Genomic DNA, 22,529 nt, shown 5'->3' on the forward strand with positions numbered 1-22,529 from the left:
TGGATGTCCCACCTTGGAGAGCTGTTGACCAATCTCTCCAGGCACAGCCCTGCAGTGGTTGGAAAATGTATTGCAGCGTCATTCCTGAGATTATGTCCCAGGGCCGTACCTCAGGTAGATACTAGGTCTTGGGGAGGGGAGGTTAGGGGATGTTTTGGGTGGTTGGGAGGCTCTGGATCTTGGTGCTGTGCTGAAACTACCAGCTCCCTGAGGAAATGCTGTGCTCAGGCTTCAGGGGCTTTCCAATTGATGTGCTCCCCCCGCTCCCTTCCCCAACCTCCTCCTCCTCCCACCTAAAATTGAGGCTGGGCAGGGAAAGGCCATTGAATGGCCACGTAAGAGTCTTAATAGGGGCACGGGCAAGCTTCTTGTTTGAGGCCCTGACCATCCCACTGTATAATCACATCAGGATTAGAGTGGGCAGGATCCTGGAGGGAATCCTGTCCATGTAATTTTGCCATAACCCCTTACCTCACAATCTGCCAGGTAATCAATTGTAGTTAACTAGCATATCTGGATGTTCTCATAGAACGATAGAATTCAACTCTCTGCTGATATGCTTTACGTTCTCCCATTACACTTCCAACTGCTTGGGTTCACTTGTACTTTGTATATAACCCTGTGTACTGTCTTCCTATTTATAACATAAATCCTTGACGTTGATGGTAATAGTGGTTGAACAATGAGATGCAACGATATAGTTACAGGTAAACAGCTGGGATGGATCCACAAATCAATCTTCATTCTGCCATACATGTAAAGTCAAGATCTTGGCATTCTCATTGTAGAGCTGTCTTCAGTAAGTGGCATGGTGCTGTAGATGCTTGTTAGCTTATACGGCAGTGCTTGCAGGAGGATCAACAATGAATTTTTGCAGCAAGCTTCTCTGGCTTAAAAGCCTCTGCTTTCCTATTTCTGGACTCCATTTGGGAAATATTGTCTTCATATGTGCAGAAACCCTGCTCAAATGGAATTAACTTGTGAACTACAGCAGGTCACTCCTGCAATTGTAGTGAGCAAGTCCTATTCTGCCTATGCCACTTTTGAAGGTGACTACCATCAGACGTGGGAGGAAAGATATGTGTAGTATGCAGGACATTCAATTAAAACAATGACAGCAGTTTCATAGGCACACATTCAACCTTGGAGCTCGGTTTCATATCTCATGAACTTCAAAGGACACATCAATTTGTTGAGAACGAACACTTAAAGTATTCTTCCTCTTAAATAAGCAGCATATAACAATAAATTTAACAAACTATCAAAAACAATGGCATCAAGCATTTGGATATACCACCTTTTCAGTTCACCTAGCTGAGTTCAACTTTAGCCTAGACTGAGAAGAAGAAAACTTCCATCATCTGCCATCTGTACCTAAGGTAGTCCCCAATTTTTGTTCCTTTCTGTTTATACAACTCTCACGTATGACTCCAGGTAGCTGCTCATACATCGCAACGACCACACTTCAGGGAGTTAAGGACTAAACTAGGGAAGGGTAAGCCATGGTTTTGTGACATCCATCTCCTGAGTGTAAGAGGAATGTTGTGGCAAATTTTGCAGACCGAGGCAATATGCTATCTAGCTGCTTGGGCATAGTAGCAAGCTCAGCTCTGATCTGGGTGCATTGGTTAATGCAGGCCTTCATCGTCAGACACCTAAATTTGTCTTGCTACTGAATTCAGATGTGGAGGCAGAGAAGGTAGCCAGATTTATTTAAATCAGTCTCATATGTAGGTAGCATGTTTTTCTTATTCCACACATAAATAACCGTTGGAAGAGCACCACTTTACTGAAGTTGAGTTATTTATTCAATATACTTTTTTTTAATATCATGACCTCTGTAACAGGCCTCTGAATGCTAATAGTGCATGATCCAATGTTAATTCACTTTAACAGTAATGTATTCCCACCTTCTTCCACAGATACATTTCCAATGAATAGAGATTCACCATGTCCTCTCGTAAGAACAATACACAGGCTGAAAAGAAAATAATTAAATTATAAAAATTAATGTATAAATATTGGAGAAACATTCAACCAAATCTGTCACTACCTTTATTATGAGCTATATATATTTCTGTTTGTACTCAGGGCATGCAGAAGGTACTTTAAAATAAGCCACTGGCTATAAAAGTCCTGCCATTCCATTCTGTGGTGGAATAGGGATGATCTTGGATGCAGTGACACATCCCTACCTCAAGTCCAGAAGTTCTGGATTCAGGTCACATTTCAGGACTTGATGGCTATGAAATGTGCATTCATAATGTGGCCAGACAGGTTGACTACCAACCTGTAAATCTTTTCAATATGCCTGATGGCAATCATTAAGAGTGGGTGAGTTTCCTGATCAGCAAACTGCTGCAATACTTTGCCAAGCATAATCATGGACCAATCCAACAGAGTTCATGGTTACCAATGCCCTCTTAGGTCATGTACCTGAAGAAGGTGAAGTGAAAACAGAAAAAATGGGAAACTGTCAACATCTGTGGAGAAAACAGACACTGTTTTGACAAAGGGCTTACGGCAAATGTCAATGTTTCTGTTTGCTCCACAAACATTGCCCTTCCTGTGAGCATTTTCTGGGGTTGATAGGAACTGTTCTGCCAGGTAGGAAATGGGCAACAGCAGGCAGGCTGTTCATCAGGAACCTTTAAAATCAACCGGTTTCCTTTCCCTTAGATTTCCAGGTTTGGGAGCATTTCAATTTTCATCATTGCAGAACAACAACAGCTATAACTTGTTCTTATACGGAGCCTTTAATGTAACAAACTGTCCCAAGGTTTTTCACAGGAAGACAAGAAAATGACACCAAAGCCATATAAGGAGATTTTGGGTAAGATAAACAAAGCTTAGTGAAGAAGGTAGATTTTAGGGATTGTCTTAATGGAGGAAAATGAGGTAGGGAGGTGAAGTGGTGCAGAGAAGGAATTTCAGTGCTTAGGTCCAAGGGAACTGAAGACTCAGTGAAAATACATGGTTTCAGTAGAATGTCCAGTTACCAGGAGCTACACAGATCAAAAGGATGAAAGCTTTCTCACAAAATGTGTACTCTCAGCGTATGTTCCTATGAGAAATAATTTGCACTCTGTATGGCTAAAAACGTTCCACTTGAATAGATTTTTTTTAGTAGTTTTGATTATAAGCTCTTAAACATGTTCTGGGATTTTTTGGCCTGGGGCAGTGTATCAGAGCAACTGATCCGGTAAGCCAGCCAAATATCTACTAACTTTGGTGGGACTGCAGATGAGGCTGGAAAATCCTGCCTCATGGATAATGGGCTTCGACACCTGTCAGATATTCAGCTGACTAAAATAAATTGCTTTTTGCTTTGCAAATGCTATTATACTGGTAAACTCTCTGCCTTTGACATTTCTTTGAGATTCTGAGCATTCCCTGGAGAAACAGTTCTGAATATGTGTCTGTAAACACAGAAATGAGGCAGTGAGGGTTCCTATCTTAGTGACCTAATTTATTTTCTCTGTGTGATAAAATGTCACTTTTGAGTAACCTTCAAGAAAGTTGGAATGGCATTAGGCATTGTGCCCAAGTTTCTTATGTCAGAAAAGTATAAGAGGAGAAAACAGCAAGAAAGAATTGATTAGAGACTCAACATCACCTCCACACCCCAAGCTCAAATTTCTTATCTGGGGAGACCAGAATCTGAGGGCACAGCCTCAGAATAAAGGGACAACCCTTTAGAACAGAGATAAGGAGGAATTTCTTCAGCCAGAGGGTGGTGAATCTGTGGAATTTATTATCACAGAAGGCTGTGGAGGCCAGGTCATTGAGTATATTTAAGACAGAGGTAGCTAGGTTTTTGTTTGGACAAAATAATCAAAGGTTACAGAGGAAAGCGGGAGAATGGGGTTGAGAAACTTATCAGCTATGATTGAAAGGTGGAGCAGACTCGATGGACCCAATGGCCTAATTCTGCTTCTATATCTTATCTTAGTTGCCATTTGCACCAACATCCACACTCCCTCCTCCCTCTGACCACTGTTAGCTCTTATCCACTGAAGATAAATGACAGTCAGGATATGGGACCAGGCTTCAGTTCACTTCCAGATCTCCAATTGTTGAAAACCATCGCTTACTAGTTTAGGATGAAGCTATCAATTAACATTTTGTTTGATACCTTCGAACTTTTTGACCGAGTAATCTGGCCTCCCACCTTTTCAGGTGTTCCCATTGCTGCAGTCCCATGATTTTCCATGGAGAGCCCTGTCTTGATGATAAGACACCTGCCAGGAGGAAGTTCCCTATGCCGATTCAACAAATTGGGGTATGGGGTTGGAGCAGTGTTAAAAAGTGGGAAAGACATCTCTATGTCTTTTAGGTCCCTCAATGACACACCACCTTAGACAGTGATGGGCCCACATTATTTTCATTTCTTTAACCAGTTTAAGCTAAAATTATAGCTTTATTTATAAACTGAAAATACACTCGAGATGTCTGGACAGTGGTATAGTGCAATTAAATTCCTTGTTTGTTCTTTGCTTTAGATTCATTCACCCAATTAATAAATATTACTTTCCACAGATCACCTGTTGTGCATCCTTTGATTTCATAAGATACCTTTTCTAGAAATTAACAGAAGCACAAAGGGGAAAACAGAATGTCACCTGAAAGGCGTGTCATCAATATGTGTGTAGAAATAGTCATTGGTTAGAAACAAAACACGTTTCTGCAAGTTCAAAAAGAGAAAGATTTAGAATTAGTATTAATTAAATATTCTTTCAGCGAATTAAGATACAAATTCAGTTTACATCTGGGGATACATGCAGGAAGCTTTGCCAAACAATACTTTCACATAATGCAGATAGCTTGATGTGTGTGTCAAGCATGTGTTCCTCTTATCCTTGCCTAACTAACAAACAAAACTAATCTTGTATGCAGCTAAAGCGATAACCCCACGATCTACCTTGCAGTTGAGATAAATGGCATTGAAGTAACACAAACTTTCCATGGACATGCAATGGAATTTTGGACTGCATTAATCTCATGTGCCAACACTGGATATGCTAGTCAGCAACAAGTATAGCAAACTTGTGGTTATTGGTCAGGATTAGGAATGGTTGAGAGTTCAATCCCACCATGGAAAGTTCTGAAATTTAATTTAATCAATCTGTTAATCTGTAGACTTGCACAAGAAAATGGAAATAAAAGCTGTTAATTTTTATGAAAGCTCACCAATGTCCTTCAGGGGAGGGAACCAGTCATCCTACCTGGATTGACCTACACATTCATTCCTACTATTAAAAGAAAAACCTCTTCTACATATGCTGGAATACTGTTATAAACTCCAAAACAATAAATGGATAATGAATTTGTAGTCAAACCAACCTATCATTTTCACTCACACTGCTTGGATGTTGGATTTGACATTTGCAATTTATAATTACATTTGACCTCCTCATTCATTGGCATTGAATGACATTGAGATTGCAGACTCTCAAGTACCTGCAACAGATCTGTATGAATCGGTAATTTACTATAATGGTCCCATCTTGTGCATTGCATGCCAAAGTAACTTCAGCTAATCCCAATTAAATATCAAAATCAATCATCTGATTCCATTACACCTGGTGACAGTTACTTCATACTCCACACAAAGTCACAAATGTTAGAGGACATCTTCTGTAATTAAATGCCAGTTGTCTCAACCTCTACTGATAATCAATCCCCAGCAATTCCTCTGGTATAGCATCCATTTTAAGTTCCCAAAGCTCAACTAGCTAAACAGCGGGGAAACAGCTCATTTATCACAATGATACCATCAATGTAACCCTAAAGGTGGAAAAAACTTTGGGTGTCTGGAAAAATCAAAAAGATCTGTTCTGCTGCAAGCACTATTATCGTGCTCAATTATTCCTGATTCTATGCATATATTATCAAAAGGCAGAATAATGAAGCAGTTCTCTGTTTTGATACCTGATAAAGTAATAGCCAGTGTGTCCATAGTTCATAATCATAGCTGGGGTTGTTAATTCATAAAGTGAATAGAGGAGTGGGCAAATTAAATGAAGAATCTGCCTCACCAACTAGGCAATTACAGAAAAATATTGGTAGAGGTTTGAGAGCAAGACATTGAGGTGACCTGCCAGCAATCTAAGGAATCAGAAAGGTTCAGAAAAAAAGTAGAGACTCGCAGATAAAAAGAGGAGTGTGTTTACGCCAGTGATAACAATCCACTATGGGATAAGAAAAAGGATAAGCAATTGATTTTAGACCTTTAACCCTTGATTGAACCACATTTTAGATGATAAACTTAAAATTATGTTTGCCTGGCTTGCTGCAACTGCAAAGTATAACAACAGAATTTCACATAATTAGGGACGGTAATTAATGTACTACCACAGTATTTGCAGTCCTATAGTAGCTTATAACAAGACATATGTACAAATCCAGCAGAGAAGAAAAGCATGCTGGTGTGAAGAGACCTGCAGAAAGAACAGTATCCAATTTTCAGTCATTGGGGTAGATCTTTTGTTGAGGAGCTGAAGGAAAGAAATTCAGGATTGTTTAGCTCAGAGAGAAAAGACCTCCCACTGCTGAGGGCAGTGGGAGGTAGCTGAAACTAGTGGGTGCCAACTCCACAAGCCCCATGATCCACAATACAATAGAGACAGAAGTTTATTAGCTTGACCAAGACGGAAAAGCTAAGTATGCAGTCCACTTCACTAAAGAATTCAATGCTAGCATCTTGACCATCATTTCCTTGTAATAGTCCATGTTGTTGTGCTACTTGTTTTGATGTGAAGTACCTACGCTCACTACCATAGGAGTGCCAACCAGAGTCAGCTTCTTTCCAAACTTGCCTCTTTTCCACTGATTTTCTGATTATGTACAGACTTACTTTCAGGTCAGGATTTTTGGTGTATGAGACCATTAGCTGTTAATTATACGTTTGCAATTCAATTTTCTCATAAGTTAATCTTTCGATCTTAGTTGTTCTATGGTTGGGCAAGGAGAAAGCTTGCACTTTCACAAAAGTTGGGAGAGATGTAATTCACCCTCAATTGATGTAAGATATGAAGTATCCTTGTATGAAATTGTGAATTGACAGAGTAGCTTGTCAGAAATAAAACAAAGTGCCCACTAAAATCTAGCTACAGAATGGAAATGCACTAATTCTTTCCAAAGGGTGAAAAGTAGTGAGTATAACACAAATAGAACATGACAGATATAAACGTATATCTTACCCCCTGATCGACTGGTACTTTCACATTCATTGACATTGACCCGGTCTCACCGTTCACCATAGCCGTTCTGAGCTACACATGGAAAAAAAACGGCAATGAAGTGTAATAATTCCAGAACCAATTTGCAAGCTCCTTCAGCCTGTAAATATCACACAAGGAATAGTTGTAATAATTTGCATAAAACCTGCCTCTTGTGAATGGTTTGTGTGATTTTAAGTGGCATTTCCTCAGTTGATCCACTTGAGATGGGTGCCATCATTGTCCTGAAGGACACAACTGTGCAATGAAACTCATGATATGAAGATGTCAGCATTGGACTGGGGTAAGCACAGCAAGAAATCTCACAACACCAGGTTAAAGTCCAACAGGTTTATTTGGTAGCACAAGCCACAAGCTTTCAGAGTGCTGCTCCTTCATCAGGTGAGTGGGAGTTGTGTTCACAAACGGGGCATATAAAGACATAAACTCAATTTACAAAATAATGGTTGGAATGTGAGTTTTCACAGGTAATCAAGTCTTAAAGATGCGTGGAGAGAGGATTAAGCACAGGTTAAAAAGGTCTGTATTGTCTGCAGCCAGGACAGTTACTGAGATTTTGCAAGTCCAGGCAAGTCGTGGGGGTTACAGGTAGTGTGACCCTCCCTCCACTCACATTGTCTGTATCTTTAAGACTTGATTACCTGTAAAGACTCGCATTCCAATCATTATTTTGTAAATTGAGTTTGTGTTTTTACATGCCCTGTTTGTGAACATGACTCCCACTCACCTGATGAAGGAGCAGCATTCTGAAAGCTTGTGGCTTGTGCAACTAAATAAACCTGTTGGACTTTAATCTGGTGTTGTGAGACTTCTTACAGTGAAACTCAGACAGGGCTGAACATTCAGAGACCAGTATTTCACCCAGAGGTGGAGATTGGGAAGGAAAGATAGCAAGCACACCAGCGATAATGGGGTAGGAAGAGTTGCAAGGGGTTGGGAAGAGGCAAAATACAGGGAAGAAGGGGCAGCAAAAATTTCCAACTGATTGGGGGAGGGGAAATGGTGGAAGGCAGAGGGAAAGAAAAACTTTACAAGGATGAGGGAGTGGAGGGGTAAGAACATAAGAACATAAGAAATAGGAGCAGGAGTAGGCCTTCGAGCCTGCCCCACCATTCAATACGATCATGGCTGATCTGAAGTGGCTCAGTTCCACTTTCCCGCTTTCTCCCCATAATCCTTAATTCCCTTGCCTACCAAAAACCTATCTACCCGTGTCTTAAATATATTTAGCGAGGTAGCCTCCACCACACCAACGGGCAGGGAATTCCAGAGATTCACCACCCTTTGAGCGAAGAAGTTCCTCCTCAACTCCGTTATAAACTGCTCCCCCCTTATCTTGAGGCTGTGACCTCTAGTTCTGCTGTCCTTTCTGAGCGGGAAGAATCTCTCTACCTCTACCCTATCCATCCCCTTCATTATCTTATACGTCTCTATAAGATCCCCCCTCATCCTTCTAAACTCCAACGAGTACAAACCCATTCTATTCAGCCTCTCTTCATAGTTCAACCCCCTCATCTCCGGTATCAGCCTAGTGAACCTCCTCTGTACTCCCTCCAAGGCCAAACTATCCTTGCGCAAGTGCGGCGACCAAAACTGCACACTGTACTCCAGCTGCAGCCTCACCAGTGCCCTGTACAGTTGCAGCAAGACCTCCCTGCTTTTATATTCTATCCCCCTCGCTATAAAGGCCCATTTGCCTTCCTGATCACCTGCTGCACCTGCAGGCTGGGTTTTTGCGACTCATGCACAAGGACCCCCAGGTCCCTCTGCACTGTAGCATGCTGTAGTTTTTCGCCCTTTAAATAGTAATCCCTCCTACTATTATTCCTGCCAAAGTGGATAACCTCACACTTGCTAACATTGTACTCCATCTGCCAGGTCCTCGCCCACTCGCTTAGCCTATCTAGATCCTTCTGCAGACTTTCCACACCCTCCGCACAATTTGCTTTTCCACTTATCTTTGTGTCATCAGCAAATTTTGACACCCTACACTCAGCCTCCTCCTCCAGATCATCTATATAAATGGTAAATAGTTGAGGCCCCAGCACTGATCCCTGGGGCACTCCACTAGTCACCAACCGCCAATCAGAATAGCACCCATTAATACCAACTCTCTGCCTCCGATTAGACAATCAATCCTCTATCCATGCTAACACCTTACCCCCAACTCCATGCCCCCTAACCTTCTGAAGCAATCTTTTGTGCGGCACCTTATTGAATGCCTTCTGAAAATCGAGAAACTCCACATCCACCGGTTCCCCTCTGTCTACTGCACTAGTCACATCCTCATAGAATTCCAATAAATTCGTCAGACACGATTTCCCCTTAACGAATCCGTGCTGCGTCTGCTCTATCAAACAATTCTTCTCAAGGTGCCTCGCTATTTCTTCTTTGATGACGGATTCAAGCATTTTTCCCACAACAGGCATTAAACTAACTGGCCTATAATTACCTGCCTTTTGCCTGCTACCCTTTTTAAACAGCAGCGTAACATTAGCCGTTTTCCAATCTTCCGGCACTTCCCTGGAATCCAGCGAGGTTTGGAAAATAATCACTAAGACATCTACTATCACCTCTGCCATTTCCTTCAGAACCCTGGGATGCATTCCACCCGGTCCTGGGGACTTGTCCACCATCGATCGATGGTGTCCCGCTAGTCGATCAAGCACTACCTCTCTAGTGACAGTGATTGCATTCAGGCGCTCAACTCCTACCATCCTTCTATCTTTAATACCTGGCAAACTATTTGCGTCCTCCTCTGTGAAGACCAAGGCAAAAAACTTATTTAAGGCCTCAGCCATTTCCTCATCCCCCACCACTAAATCCCCCCTCTCATCCTCTAAGGGTCCAACATTCACCCTAGCCAGCCTCCTCCTCTTTACATATTTATAAAAACTCTTATTATCCTTTTTTATATTTAGTGCTAGTTTAGCTTCATAGTCTATCCTTCCTTTCTTTATCATCTTCTTCATCAATCTTGGTTGATTTTTAAACCTCTCCCAATCTTCTACTCACTGTTCAAACCTCTCCCAATTTTCTACCGAAAAAGATCCCCTTAGAGATCCTCCACTGTTCCTCAGCAGTCCTATCAACCAATCTGCGCCCCCAATCTACATTTGCCAATTCCTCTCTCATCCTATTGTTCTCCCCTCTGTTCAAACAGAGGACACAGGTCCAGGACCCTACTTTCTCATCCTCCATCTGCATCAAAAACTCAACCATACAATGATCGCTCTTCCCAAGAGGATCCCTCACAACAAGGTCCCTAATTCTACCTGCCTCGTTACATAACACTCCCTCGTCGGTTCCATCACACACTGTTCAAGGAAACTATCCCGGCAGCATTCCAAGAACTCTTCCTCAAGCCCACCGCATCCAACGTGGGTCAACCAATCAATATGTAGATTGAAATCCCCCATAATTATCGCCGTTCCATTTCTGCATGCATCATTTATTTACGTGTTTATAGCCTGCCCCACCTCCAAGTTACTATTTGGGGGCCTATAGACCACACCCACCAGTGTCTTCCTCCCTTTGCTGTTCCTTATCTCCACCCACAACAATTCCACGCTCTGCTCTTTGGAGCCTATATCTTCCCTTGCTACCGCCCTGATACTATCCCTAATCAGCAGAGCTACCCCTCCCCCTTTTTCCTCCCATCTATCCTTCCTAAACACTTGATACCCCTGGACATTCAGCTCCCAGTCCCTGTCACCCTGCAACCACGTTTACGTAATGGCCACCGGATCATATCCATTTGTGCTGATCTGTGCCACCAGCTCATTCACTTTGTCCCGAATGCTTCGTGCATTCAGATAAAGTAACAATGGCAAGCTGGGAGGAGACCAAGGAATTGGAAGCTGGAGCCCAACAAGGGAGACTTAAAAACTGACAAACACTGGAGTGAATAAATCCCACATGTATGAATGGAAGGGGATACACAAAGACTCTAGAATAAGGTATTTTAGAGTGGCATGAGAGGGATGGGTCCGACAGAGACTCATGGACAGGGGAGGGTTGTGGAGTGAGAAAGTGTGGTCTTCAGTGATGAAAGTATTAGTAAGCTCATTGGAAGTCAAAGTCCTAGGTCTGGGACTAACAGGTTGGAATCAGACAGTGGGGACAATCCTGGGGCTCTGTGGATCTCACAGTCAAGAGTAAGAGAATTGAGACAGTCATGGGAGGCACAAACCAATTCTGTAGTGTTAATCATGGTGGTCATGCTTTATTCCCACTCCAGAGAGGGCAAGGGCAATTTGCTGATATGAGATAATGCACAGCTTAATTTGCAGGATGTTTTCACAATCACGGCCCATGGATTTGTCTGTCTCAGTACTGGGCTGCAGATGGAATGATAATGGTTATGGGAGGCATCTGCTGCCGATATATCAGGAACACATAATAAAAAGGGGGGGCTCTTGTAGGCCTTGTGTATAGCCTCTCAAAGGGAAGGTAAAGGTCAAGTGGGGCATGGGAATGTCACAAGTGATGGGCTCAGGGGGAGGAATGTTGAACACATCAATAATCAGTATTACTAGAGAAGGCTGGAGAAAAGCAGGAGTGAGCTCGACCTTCACATTGTCAGTTTCCAAATAGATTTCTGGATTGGTGGACAATGAGAGAGGGAGCATCGAAGCTGGTCTCAAATAATGGAGAGCCATCACCTTGCGCTTTCAAAGTTATGGTGCAGTTATAAATCAAAAGTACTAGTGAATCTGTGCAGAAGGGTTCTGAGGCAGTGTGGTAGTATCATGCTCCTACCCGAAGGGGTTCTCTCCGGGGGCACCTTCGCACTTGTTGGTACCATAAGAGAAAACTGGAGTCTGACCTGCAAGTGGAAATCGCATAAATGTGACCATCATAGAGGGAGACTATCACTGAGTAGAAGGATCGATAAACCTTGAAATAAGAGGACTCAAATGTATCTAATCACAATCCCTTCAGTTGACCAGGTCATTCACGTGAACTTGAAATGTAATAACAAATTGTTTGCACACCCATGACCCAAAAGTTATTTCAATATTTATTCACTTTTGTAACCCTATCACTATGCCTGGGTGCAGCCCCAACATCTGCAGCAGAGGTGGAGAGGCAGCCTATTAACTGCCACATCCTGATGACCTCTTGTGGCCAGAAGCCTGGAGGGCCCTAGCCCGAAAAGGATTTCCTGCTCAAGGGCAGATAACCCTGATCAGCTGGAGTGTATGCGGTCACAAGAGTAGGGACTTCCTTGGAGTGTTTTGAATGGAGGCCCTTGGGGTGTCCCACACCTGGTGTTGCATCTCCAGCATTGGGTTGATGGCCACCCTCAATCACTCATCAACTGACTCAGACTGAGTAGCTAGCTGGTCTCCAGCAAGCCTTTGAATGTTTTTATCTCGGCTGTCACTGCCTTCAACTGCTGCAGGTATGCGTCATTAAGGTGTTCTCCGATAGCTGAGCCTGAGCCTAATCTGGAACTACGCCCCAGTGCCTTTGCACTGATTGTAATGTCCTAACTACATTAAGGGTTATGAATTTTAAACAAAATGAAAATATCTGATTAGCACACATAGATTTAAACTAACAACAGCAGAATTATTTTAGGAAATTTTGTCTGTACAGAGTAGAAAATGAAACTAAAACATCAGTCAATCAATCACTCACTGGCTAATCAACTACTCGAGGAATCCTGTATCGAAAAGAGGGTAGGTCTTCTGAGAGTTACCTCCTGTCTTTGTTGCTGATCCTTTCAGCCCCCACAATCCCCATCCCACAAATTGCTTCCCACAATGGGTTGCTTTCAGCCTGGCTCGCTCCTCACTCCTGGAGTTCTGCTGTTGTTCTGTTGTTGCAGCAACAGCCACCACCTTCCTGGTGACACTGGTGAACAAAAGAGCAGCTGGCCCCTGACTGGTCAGCAGCTTTAACTGGGATGGATTTCTATCCTTAGGGTATTTGATACCACAGAAGACCTGGCAGTGGCCAGGCACTTCATACTGATGGGTTTTCCTGGGGGAGGTAACTGGGTTCTCTCAGTGACTCTCCAGCCACCATTGCTTCAAAAGTTAAATATTGCCTACTCAGTCATTTTGAATACACATTGCCTAAACAGCTTAGCAAGGAGTGTCAAGTCACACTGCCTTTCAAAACAGATGTTCCAGGTACTTTGGAATTATTCTCATGCTAATGATGATATAACCATATCAATTTTGAGCAGGCAAGATAATGCTTGCAAAGTTTATTTATCAGTGTCACAAGTAGGCTTACATTAGCACTGCAGTGAAGTTACTGTGAAAAATTCCCCAGTCGCCACACTCTAGCGCCTGTTCGGATACACTGAGGAGAATTTTAGCATGGCCAATGCACCTAACCTCCATATCTTTGGACTGTGGGAGGAAACCAGACCACCCAGAGGAAACCAGCACAGACGTGGGGAGAATGTGCTGATTCTGCACAGAAAGTGACCCAAGCAGGGAATCAGATTAAGTCCCTGGTGCTGCAAGTCAGCAGTACGAACAATTGTAGCACGGAATGTGAGTATCTTGCCTTAAAGTGCCTGATATTTGTAAATGTTATCATAAAGAATAAAAATGAAAAGAGGCTGGAGCGCGAAGTGAAATTTAAGGGTTAAGACATTTAGTGCATAAGCACAGTGTCCCAAAAACGAAACAGTTGTAGGAGTCCATTGAGACATTATGCCTATGGTGGTGGCAAGGTTTAAATACAATCATTTGCAATCTGTTGATGTTCTTGATATATTTTTGCCCCATAACACTTAACCAATAGAACTTTTAAAATAAGTGCAATAACTTGCATTTATAAAGCAGCTTTAAACATCTCATAGGAATATAATTGGACAAAAATTAACACAGAGTCAAAGGAAGAGCTATTAGACAGATGACTGGCTGTTTGTTTTAAGAAATAAGTTTTAAGGAGGATCTTAAGGAGGATCTTAAGAGAGGAGAGATAGAAAGGTTTAAGGAGGAAAATCCAAAATTTAGGGACTAGGTGGCTGAAAGCAAGGTTGCCACAGAGAAGACAATGGGAACTGCAAAGGAGTCACAAGTTGGAAAGGTGCAGATTTCTTGTAAGGCTGTAGGGCTGGAAGAGATTACAGAGATTGGGAGAAATCATCGAGGCACAAGTATGATGACTTATATTTGAGACATTTCTGGACTAAGAGTTGCTGGGTGAGTAGGGTTTGGCATGGGTTCGAATACAAGCAGCAGAATTTTAGATGAGCTTATTTGGAGATGTAATATGGGAGGCCAGCAGGGAGAAAATTGCAGTAATAAACTTTTAAGGTAATAAAAACATGGATGAGAGTTTCATCAGCAGATAAGCTGAGGCAAAGACAGCCAGTGTTATAGAAGTGGGATAGAATAAAGAAACATTAAAAAAAACAAAAAAAACTCACAATCTCTTCTGTGTCTTCCCATTCTACCTCCGAGACATCCACACTGTTATAATTTGGCTTTGGCTTTATTTTTTTTCCATCTTTATACTGCAATAAATAAGAATGAATCAAAATAGATCCAAAGACCAAGAACAGAAGGTTTTATAGCAGTACCATGCACAATATATTGGAACTCAAATACACTTTTGCACAGTAGACATGGTTTCCCACACGCAATCCATTTCATAGTAAATACTCAAACCCACCACTTGTCTGGGTTTGGAAGGGAGGAGAAAAGCACTGAGTCAGGTCAAACATTCTCCAAAGGGAACAAGTGAAAATTGTCCAAGTCACTTTAGCAACTCTCCTGGTAGATTACAGAACACGACTGACAAGGGCTTGAGCCTATCAGTGAAAGATTATCCTCATTAGCACCTATTTTGGGATGTCACAATTGCCCTTACAATACCAAACAGGCTGTAGCATTGGCAGATTTACAGGGTCAATTGCACTGAATACAATATTGGCAATGCCATTAGTGTGCTTGAAGTGAACATCTGCCAGAAGAGCAGGCATTTCACGGTGTACAACATTGGTGTGAATCTGTATGGCCATTTCAGAGCTCAGTGATACAGCCAATACCTTTTCTTTCCCTCACACAATTGAACATGCGTTAAGCAGTAGAATGGACAACTCCAGTACTTTAATTTAAATGGATTATCAACTACTTACAGGTTAGTTGAGGGTTGATTTCTTCTGTCCATTGTTATGATTCTGTGTTTGGTATTTATTGTAGTTGTTTCATGTTGCAAAAACTTAGAGGACATAGGGTAACAGGCGCTGAAGGGTTGTTTTGGCAACTTCAAGGCTTGTGCACAAACCAATTGTTCCCACAAGTGGATGCACTAATCACAATTCCCCTTGGAATGCTATATTACTCGGTGAATAAATAGAGGTCACACAGAATATGACAAGGTGCTGGAAGACTGAAGAGGAAAGACAGAAGGACTCTCAGCAAGAGAACATTTCTGCACAGGGTGCTCAAGGAACAATTCTCCCACTTGAACTTAGGTGAGAAACATTGGCCAGAATTTCATGCCCTGACTGGTGATGATTTAGAATGTGGGTGGAAGGGGGTATATTTAATCAGGCAGGAAGAAGAGGGATATGGACCTCACCACCTCAACCCTAATCGAGCCTAGGGTGGGAAAGTTTATGGATGGCCTTCCATCCAGACACTTCTTAAAATTCATTTATGGGATGCTGGTGTCATTGGTAGGTCAGCATCTATTGTCTGTCCTAATTGCCCTGGAGAATGTAACAATATGCTGTCTTCTTGAACCACTGCAGTCCATGTGGTGGCAACACCCCCAGTACTGTTACACGGGGAGTTCCAGGATTTTGACCCAGAACAGTGAAGGAATAGCGATATAGTTCCAAATCAGAATGGTGTAGGACTTGGAAGGGAACTTGCAGCAGGTGGCGTTCCCATACATCTCCTGCCCTTGTCCTTTAAGGAGGTACAGGTCCCGGATTTGGAAGGTGCAGTCAAAGGAACGCTAGTGAGTTGGTGCATACTGCCGGTGCTGTACATCAAGTGATCCATGGTGTTCTAATCAACTGGGCTGCTTTTGTCCTGAATGGTGTTGAGTTTCTTCATTGTTGTTAGAGCTGTACTTACCCAAACAAGTGGAGAATATTACATCACACTCCTTGTACCTTGTAGATGGTGGACAGGCTTTGGGGAATTAGGAGGTAAGTTACTCACAACTGACTAGTGCTTGCAGGCATTGTATTTATATGGCTAGTCCAGTTCAATATCTGGTCAATGGTAAACCCCAGGATGTTGATAGTGGGTGATTCAGTGATGCTAATGCCACCGAATGTCAAGGGGAGATGGTTGGATTCTTTCTTGTTGGAGATGGTTATTACTTGGCTCTTGTGTGGCAAGTATTTTACTTCCCATTTATCAGTCCAAGCCTGAATGTTGTCCACATCTTGCTGCTTTTGGGCAAAATCTGAAGAGTTATGGACAGTGCTGAACAATGCGCAATCACCAGTGGATACCCCCACTTCTGCCCTTATGTTGGAGGGAAGGTTATTGATGAAGCCAGTGAAGATGATTTGGCCTAGGACACTACCCTGAAGAACTCCTGTTATTATGTTCTGGGACTGAAATGTTTCACCTCCAACATTTATAATCATCTTTCTTTTAGGTATGATTGCAACCAACGGAGAATTTTCCTCCAACTCTTGTTGACTCCAGTTTTGTTAGGGTTCCTTGATACCACTTCAGTCAAATGCTGCCTTGATGTCAAAGGCAGTGACTCCCATCTCATCTCATGAGTTCTTAGCTCTTTTTCCTATGTTTGGACCAAGGCTGTAATGAGATCAGGAGCTGAGTGACCTTTGCGGAACTACAACTGAGCTTCAGTGAGCAGATTATTGCTGAGTAATAGTATTGTCACTGAGCCCTTCCATCACTGCCGGTGATCAGGAGTAGATTGATAAGACAATAATTGGCCAGGTTGGACTTGTCCTGCTTTTTGTGGATGTGATGTACCTGGGCAATCTTCCACATTGCCCGGTAACTGTACTCAAATAGCTTGGCTAGGAGCAGAGCTAATTCTGGACCACAAATCTTAAACACTCTTTCTGGAATATTGTCAAGGCCCATAGTAGTATCTAGTGCCTTCACCATTTCTTGATATTACATAGAGTGAATTTAATTGGCTGAAGATTGTTGCGATGCTTCAGCCTCAACTTTTGCAGTGATATGCTGAGTTTTCCAATCATTGAGGATGCTAAACAAAAACAGAAAATGCTGGAAAAACTCAGCAGGTCTGGCAGCATCTGTGGAGAGAGAAAATAGAATTAATGTTTTGAGTCTGTGTAACTCTTCTTCAGAGGATGGGATATCTGTGGAGACTCCTCCAGTTTGTTATTGAATTACCCACCATCTTTCACACCTACATATAACAGTACTGCAGATCTTAGATCTGACCCATTGTCTGTGGGATCACTTAGCTCTGTCTATTGCATACTGCTTCTATATACCAGGTACATATCCCTCTGTATCACAGAGTTCTGCAATTCCTTTCCATTTACATAATATACTGCTTTTCTAATCTTTCTTCAACATTTTTCCACATTATTCTCTATCTGTCAAATGTTTGCCCACTCATATAACCTATCTAAATTCCTTTGTTGATTCTTTATGTACTTTTCACAACTTACTTTCCTACCTTTATACCATCAACAACTTTAGTAACCACATAATGCATCCAAGCCATTGATTTAGGTTGTGAATTGTTGAGCCCACAGCACTGGACCCTGTTCATTTACCCCTACTGTCTGCTTCTTGTTAACTAACCAATCCTCTCTCCATGATAACATGTCACCCTCTACACTCTGAGCTCTTATTTTGTGTAATAGGCTTCGATGTGACACCTTATCAATGCCTTTTAGAAAACCATGTGCATCACATCTACAGATTCCCCTTTATCCACCTTGCTCATTATTTGTTCTAAAAATGCCAATAAAATAATCAAACATTACTTCCTTTACACTTAACCATGTTGACTCTGCCTGATTGCACTAAATTTTTTTTAAGTGTACTGCTGTATTCTCCTTAATAATAGATTCTAACATTTTCCCAATGACAGATGTTAAGCTATCTGGCCTATTGTTCCCTGCTTTCTGTTTCCCTCCTTTCTATTTTCCAATCTGGTGGGTCATTTCTGGAATCTGGAGAATTTTGGAAAATGACCACTGATGTATCTAATATCTCAGCAGCCACTACTTTTAAGACCTGAGGATGCAAGCCACCAGATCTGTGAACTTGTTAGTCTTTAATTCTGACAGTGTTCCAAGTTTATTTTAATTTATTTATTATTGTCATAAATAGGCTTACATTAATACTGAAATGAAGTTCCTGTGAAAATCCCCTAGTCACCACATTCTGGTACTGAGGGAGAATTTTAGCATGGTCAATGCACCTAAGCAGCACATCTTTCAAACCATGGGATGAAACCAGAGCACCCGGAGGAAAATTATGCAGAGTCGGGGAGAACGTGCAGACTCTACACAGACAGTGACTCAAGCTGGGAATCGAGCCTGGGTCCCTGGCACTGAGAGGCAATAGTGCCAACCACTGTGCCACCCAATTTGCCACCATGCCGCTCAATCTATACCCTTTCCCTGGTGATTATAATTGTTTTAAGTTCCTCCCTTCCTTTCACCTCTTGACTTACAATTATTTGTGGGATGTTATTTGTGTCTTCTACAATGAAGACAGACACAAACTTACTGTTCAACACCTCTGCCATTTTCTTATTTCCCATTATTAATTCTCTTCAGAGGGCCAACACTCACTTCAGTTGCTTTCCTTTTTAAGAACATACAGAAACTCTTAGTATCCTTTACACATTTTTAGCTAGCTTGCTCTCACACAAATGTTTCCTCATTATTCTTTACTGTTTTTTTAAAATTCTGCCAAATCTTCTGACCTACTACTAATCTTTAATTTGCTCATGCCTCAGATAATAATCTAGAAATTATTGCCTTTGAGGTTCAGATTTTTATTTTAGCCCTAGCGGCTTATACTCCTGAAGCAAAATCACTTTCCTAGTCATGTCTATGTTATTGGTACTTGCTATGGACTTGCAATGGACTTGACATTCTCCCCATCCACTTCAGCACCATCCCAAACCCTGATACCAGCAGGGTGACAGTCTTCTGGACTCATTGTCTCAGCTGCAGAGAACTATGCCTAGCTCCCAGACCGTACAGTCCTGACTATCACTGTATCTCTATTTACTCCACCCAACTGAATGACTTCCTGCACTACAGTGCCATGGTCAGTTTGTTTCTCCACTGAAGCACCCCAGTTCTCGTCCATACAAACTGTAAGAACCTTGAGCCTGTCGGACAAGAAGTGAAGTTGGTGTAGATCATTGACATAAATCCCTTCTCCAGAACCAGTTCGTACCAAAACAGATATATTCATGTGGATGCTAGATTTCCAGCCTTCTAAGAGATCCAGACAGACAGCTGTCTTCTGACTCTCATACAGCCACCTCCAGAGAAAGATCCACCCCAAACAGCAAAATCTCTGAGAAAGATCAGCCATGAACTTATGAAATGGCCAAATTGGCCTACACGCCATATTTTAAATTTATTTGTTCAAGTGAATTTATTTATTCATTGGCAAGACACTAATTGCCCTAAAGAGCAATTAAACATCAGCTACATTGCATTGCTGTGAGTCTGCAGTCACATGTAGGTCAGACAATGTAAGGATTGCAGATTTCCTTCCTGAAAGGATATTAATGAAGCAGATAGACTTTTATGATAGTCAATGATAATTTCATGAAAATTTCAATTTCATGTTTTATTAATTGAACTTAAATTCCATTAGCAGCCACTTTGGGGTTTGAACACATGTCCCTAGTGCAATAACTTTAAGCTTTGATTACAAGTAAGACAATACTGTGCCTTTGAGAAATCCAGCATAAGTCTCTTTCTCAGGGATTCTGCGGTTTGGAAGTGGATTTTTCTCTGGAGGTGGCCGTATAAGAGTGAGAAGACAAATATCTGTATGGATCTCTGTCCAGAAGTATTAGAAGGCTGGCAATCTAGCATCCATGCGAGTATAACTGTTTTTAGTGCTAAAATTTTAGTATTGTTTTTGTCTTAGCAATTTGTTTCATTTACATCGGGGCCACTGGGTCTGTATCCAGAAGCCTGAATTGTTACAGTAGCAGTAGCAATTCCTCCTAATTGCTAGAATGTTGATTTTAATCTGAAGTAATGCTGTTCTGTTATTTTAGTGTTCCCCTTGGGTTTTGTAGAATAGGACTTAATTAGGTTGATTGGCAGAATAAAATCAGGTGACAGGGTGGACCTAGGTTTACGCAGAAAAATCAAGGGCAGACTGCTGTTTGGAACCTTTAGGTAGAAGTCACTTTCTCTGTATCTCTTCCTCTCTTTGGAGTTGGAGACTGGAATCGGCTAGGAACTAAGTCTCTTTCTCCAAGATTCTGCAGTTTGGAAGTGGATTTTTCTCTGGAGGTGGCTGTGTGAGAGTCAGAAGACAGATGTCTGTCTGGATCTCTGTCCAGAGGTGTTAGAAGGTTGGAAATCTAGCATCCACATGAGTATATTTGTTTTGGTACTAACTAGTTCTGGAGAAGGCATTTATATCTCTGGGACAATTCCACATTTGGAAATATAGTATTGTGTCAAAGTTCGCAGATGACATTAAGATGAGTGTTAGAGCAAAGTGTGCAGAGGATGCTGAAAGCCTGCAAAGTGATATAGATAATCTAAGAGAGCGGGAGAGGGTCTGGCAAATGGAGTACAATGTTGGTAAATGGGATGTCATCCAGTTTGGTAGGAATAACAGCAAAATAGACGATTATTTAAATGGTAAAAAATTGCAGCATATTGCTGTGCAAAGGGGCCTGAGTGTCCTTATACAAGAATCACAAGGAGTTGGTTTGCAGGTTCAGCATGTAATTAAAAAGGCAAATAGAATTTTGTCCTTCAGTGCTAGAGGAATGGAGTTTAAAAACAGCGAGGTCATGTTGCAGCTGTATAAGGTGCTGGTGAGATCACACCTGGAGTACTGTATACTGTTTTGGTCTCCTTACTTGAGAAAGGATATACTGGCAGAGGAGATTCACTAGGTTGATTTTGGAGTTGAGAGGGTTGACTTATGAGGAGAGACTGAGTTGATTAGGACTATACTCATTGGAATTCAGAAGAATAAGGGAGATCTTATAGAAATGTGTAAGGTTATGAAGGGAATAGACAAGATAGAAGCAGAGAAGTTGTTTCCACTGGCGAGTGAAACTAGAACTAGGGAGCATAATCTCAAAATAAGGGGAAGCAGATTTAGGACTGAGTTGAGGAGGAATTTCTTCACAGGAAGGGTTGTGAATCTGTGAAATTCCCTGCCCGGTGAAGCAGTTGAGGCTACCCCTGAATATTTTTAAGGCAAGGATAGATACATTTTTGAACAGGAAAGGGATTAAGGGTTATGGTGAGCGGGCCGGTAAATGGAGCTGAGTCCATGAAAAGATCAGCCATGATCTTATTGAATGGCGGAGCAGGCTCGAGGAGCCAGATGGCCTACTTCTGCTTCTAGTTCTTACGTTTTAGGTTTGGAGGAGATTATGAGATAGGGATGGGGGAGACAATGGAGGAATTTTAAAACAAAGGCGAGAATTTTAAAGTCACAGTGCTGTTTAACTGGGAACTGTTGCAAGAGTGCATTGTTAGTACGTCAAATAATCATTTAAAATATATATTTATGATAAAATGTATGCCACCACAGCAAGAGATGCAGCATTGTGTTGTTTAGTTCTTTTGCTGTTAGCACAAGTAAGTTAAAAGTAACAAGTCTCCATCAAAGCTTTGTCTTTTATGCCTGCCCTTCAGCTTTATTTTTATTGATTTAGAAAGAGATAATACAACAGGCACCAACGTAGATCAATGAGTACAGGGGTGATAGGTAAACAACACTTGTGTGTAAGGACATTGGCAGAGTTTTGGATGACCTTAAGTTTACAAAAAATAGAATGCAGAAAGCTGGCTAGGAGTGCACTGGAATAGTTCAGGCAAGCGGTAATAAAGGCACGGATGAGGGTTTCAGTAGCAGAGAAGCTGAAATAGAATTGAACTGATAGTGGGTGAATGAAGTTTGGAGCAGGGACCAAAAGCCAATACCATCAGTTTTCCAAATATTTGATTGGGTAAAATTTATGCCTATCCATTGCTAGATGTTAGACAAGCATTCTGATAATTTAACAACCATAGAAGAGTTAAGAGAGGTGTTGGTGAGATAGAGTTGGCTGTCATTAGAATGTGAAAGCTAATGCCGTGCTTTTGAATAATGTGGGTGAGGC

At 41.8% G+C, this 22,529-nt stretch overlaps 1 protein-coding gene across 2 annotated transcripts in view; it reads right to left on the reverse strand.

The window, feature by feature from the left end:
- Positions 1–22,529, reverse strand: part of LOC145344092 (voltage-dependent calcium channel subunit alpha-2/delta-4-like) — a 429,967-nt gene that overhangs the window by 259,826 nt on the left and 147,612 nt on the right. For both annotated transcript variants that reach the window (XM_080190916.1, XM_080190917.1), the window contains 4 exons: positions 14,641–14,727; positions 7,203–7,274; positions 4,623–4,684; positions 1,911–1,978 (listed from right to left, as the gene is read on the reverse strand). In XM_080190916.1, coding sequence (XP_080047042.1) covers positions 1,911–1,978; positions 4,623–4,684; positions 7,203–7,274; positions 14,641–14,727 — 289 coding nt within the window. The remainder of the gene's footprint in view (positions 1–1,910; positions 1,979–4,622; positions 4,685–7,202; positions 7,275–14,640; positions 14,728–22,529) is intronic.

Source organism: Carcharhinus amblyrhynchos, chromosome 6 (genome assembly GCF_965287045.1).
Source record: "Carcharhinus amblyrhynchos chromosome 6, sCarAmb.v2.hapA, whole genome shotgun sequence".
In the NCBI taxonomy this organism is placed as follows: Eukaryota; Metazoa; Chordata; class Chondrichthyes; order Carcharhiniformes; family Carcharhinidae; genus Carcharhinus; species Carcharhinus amblyrhynchos.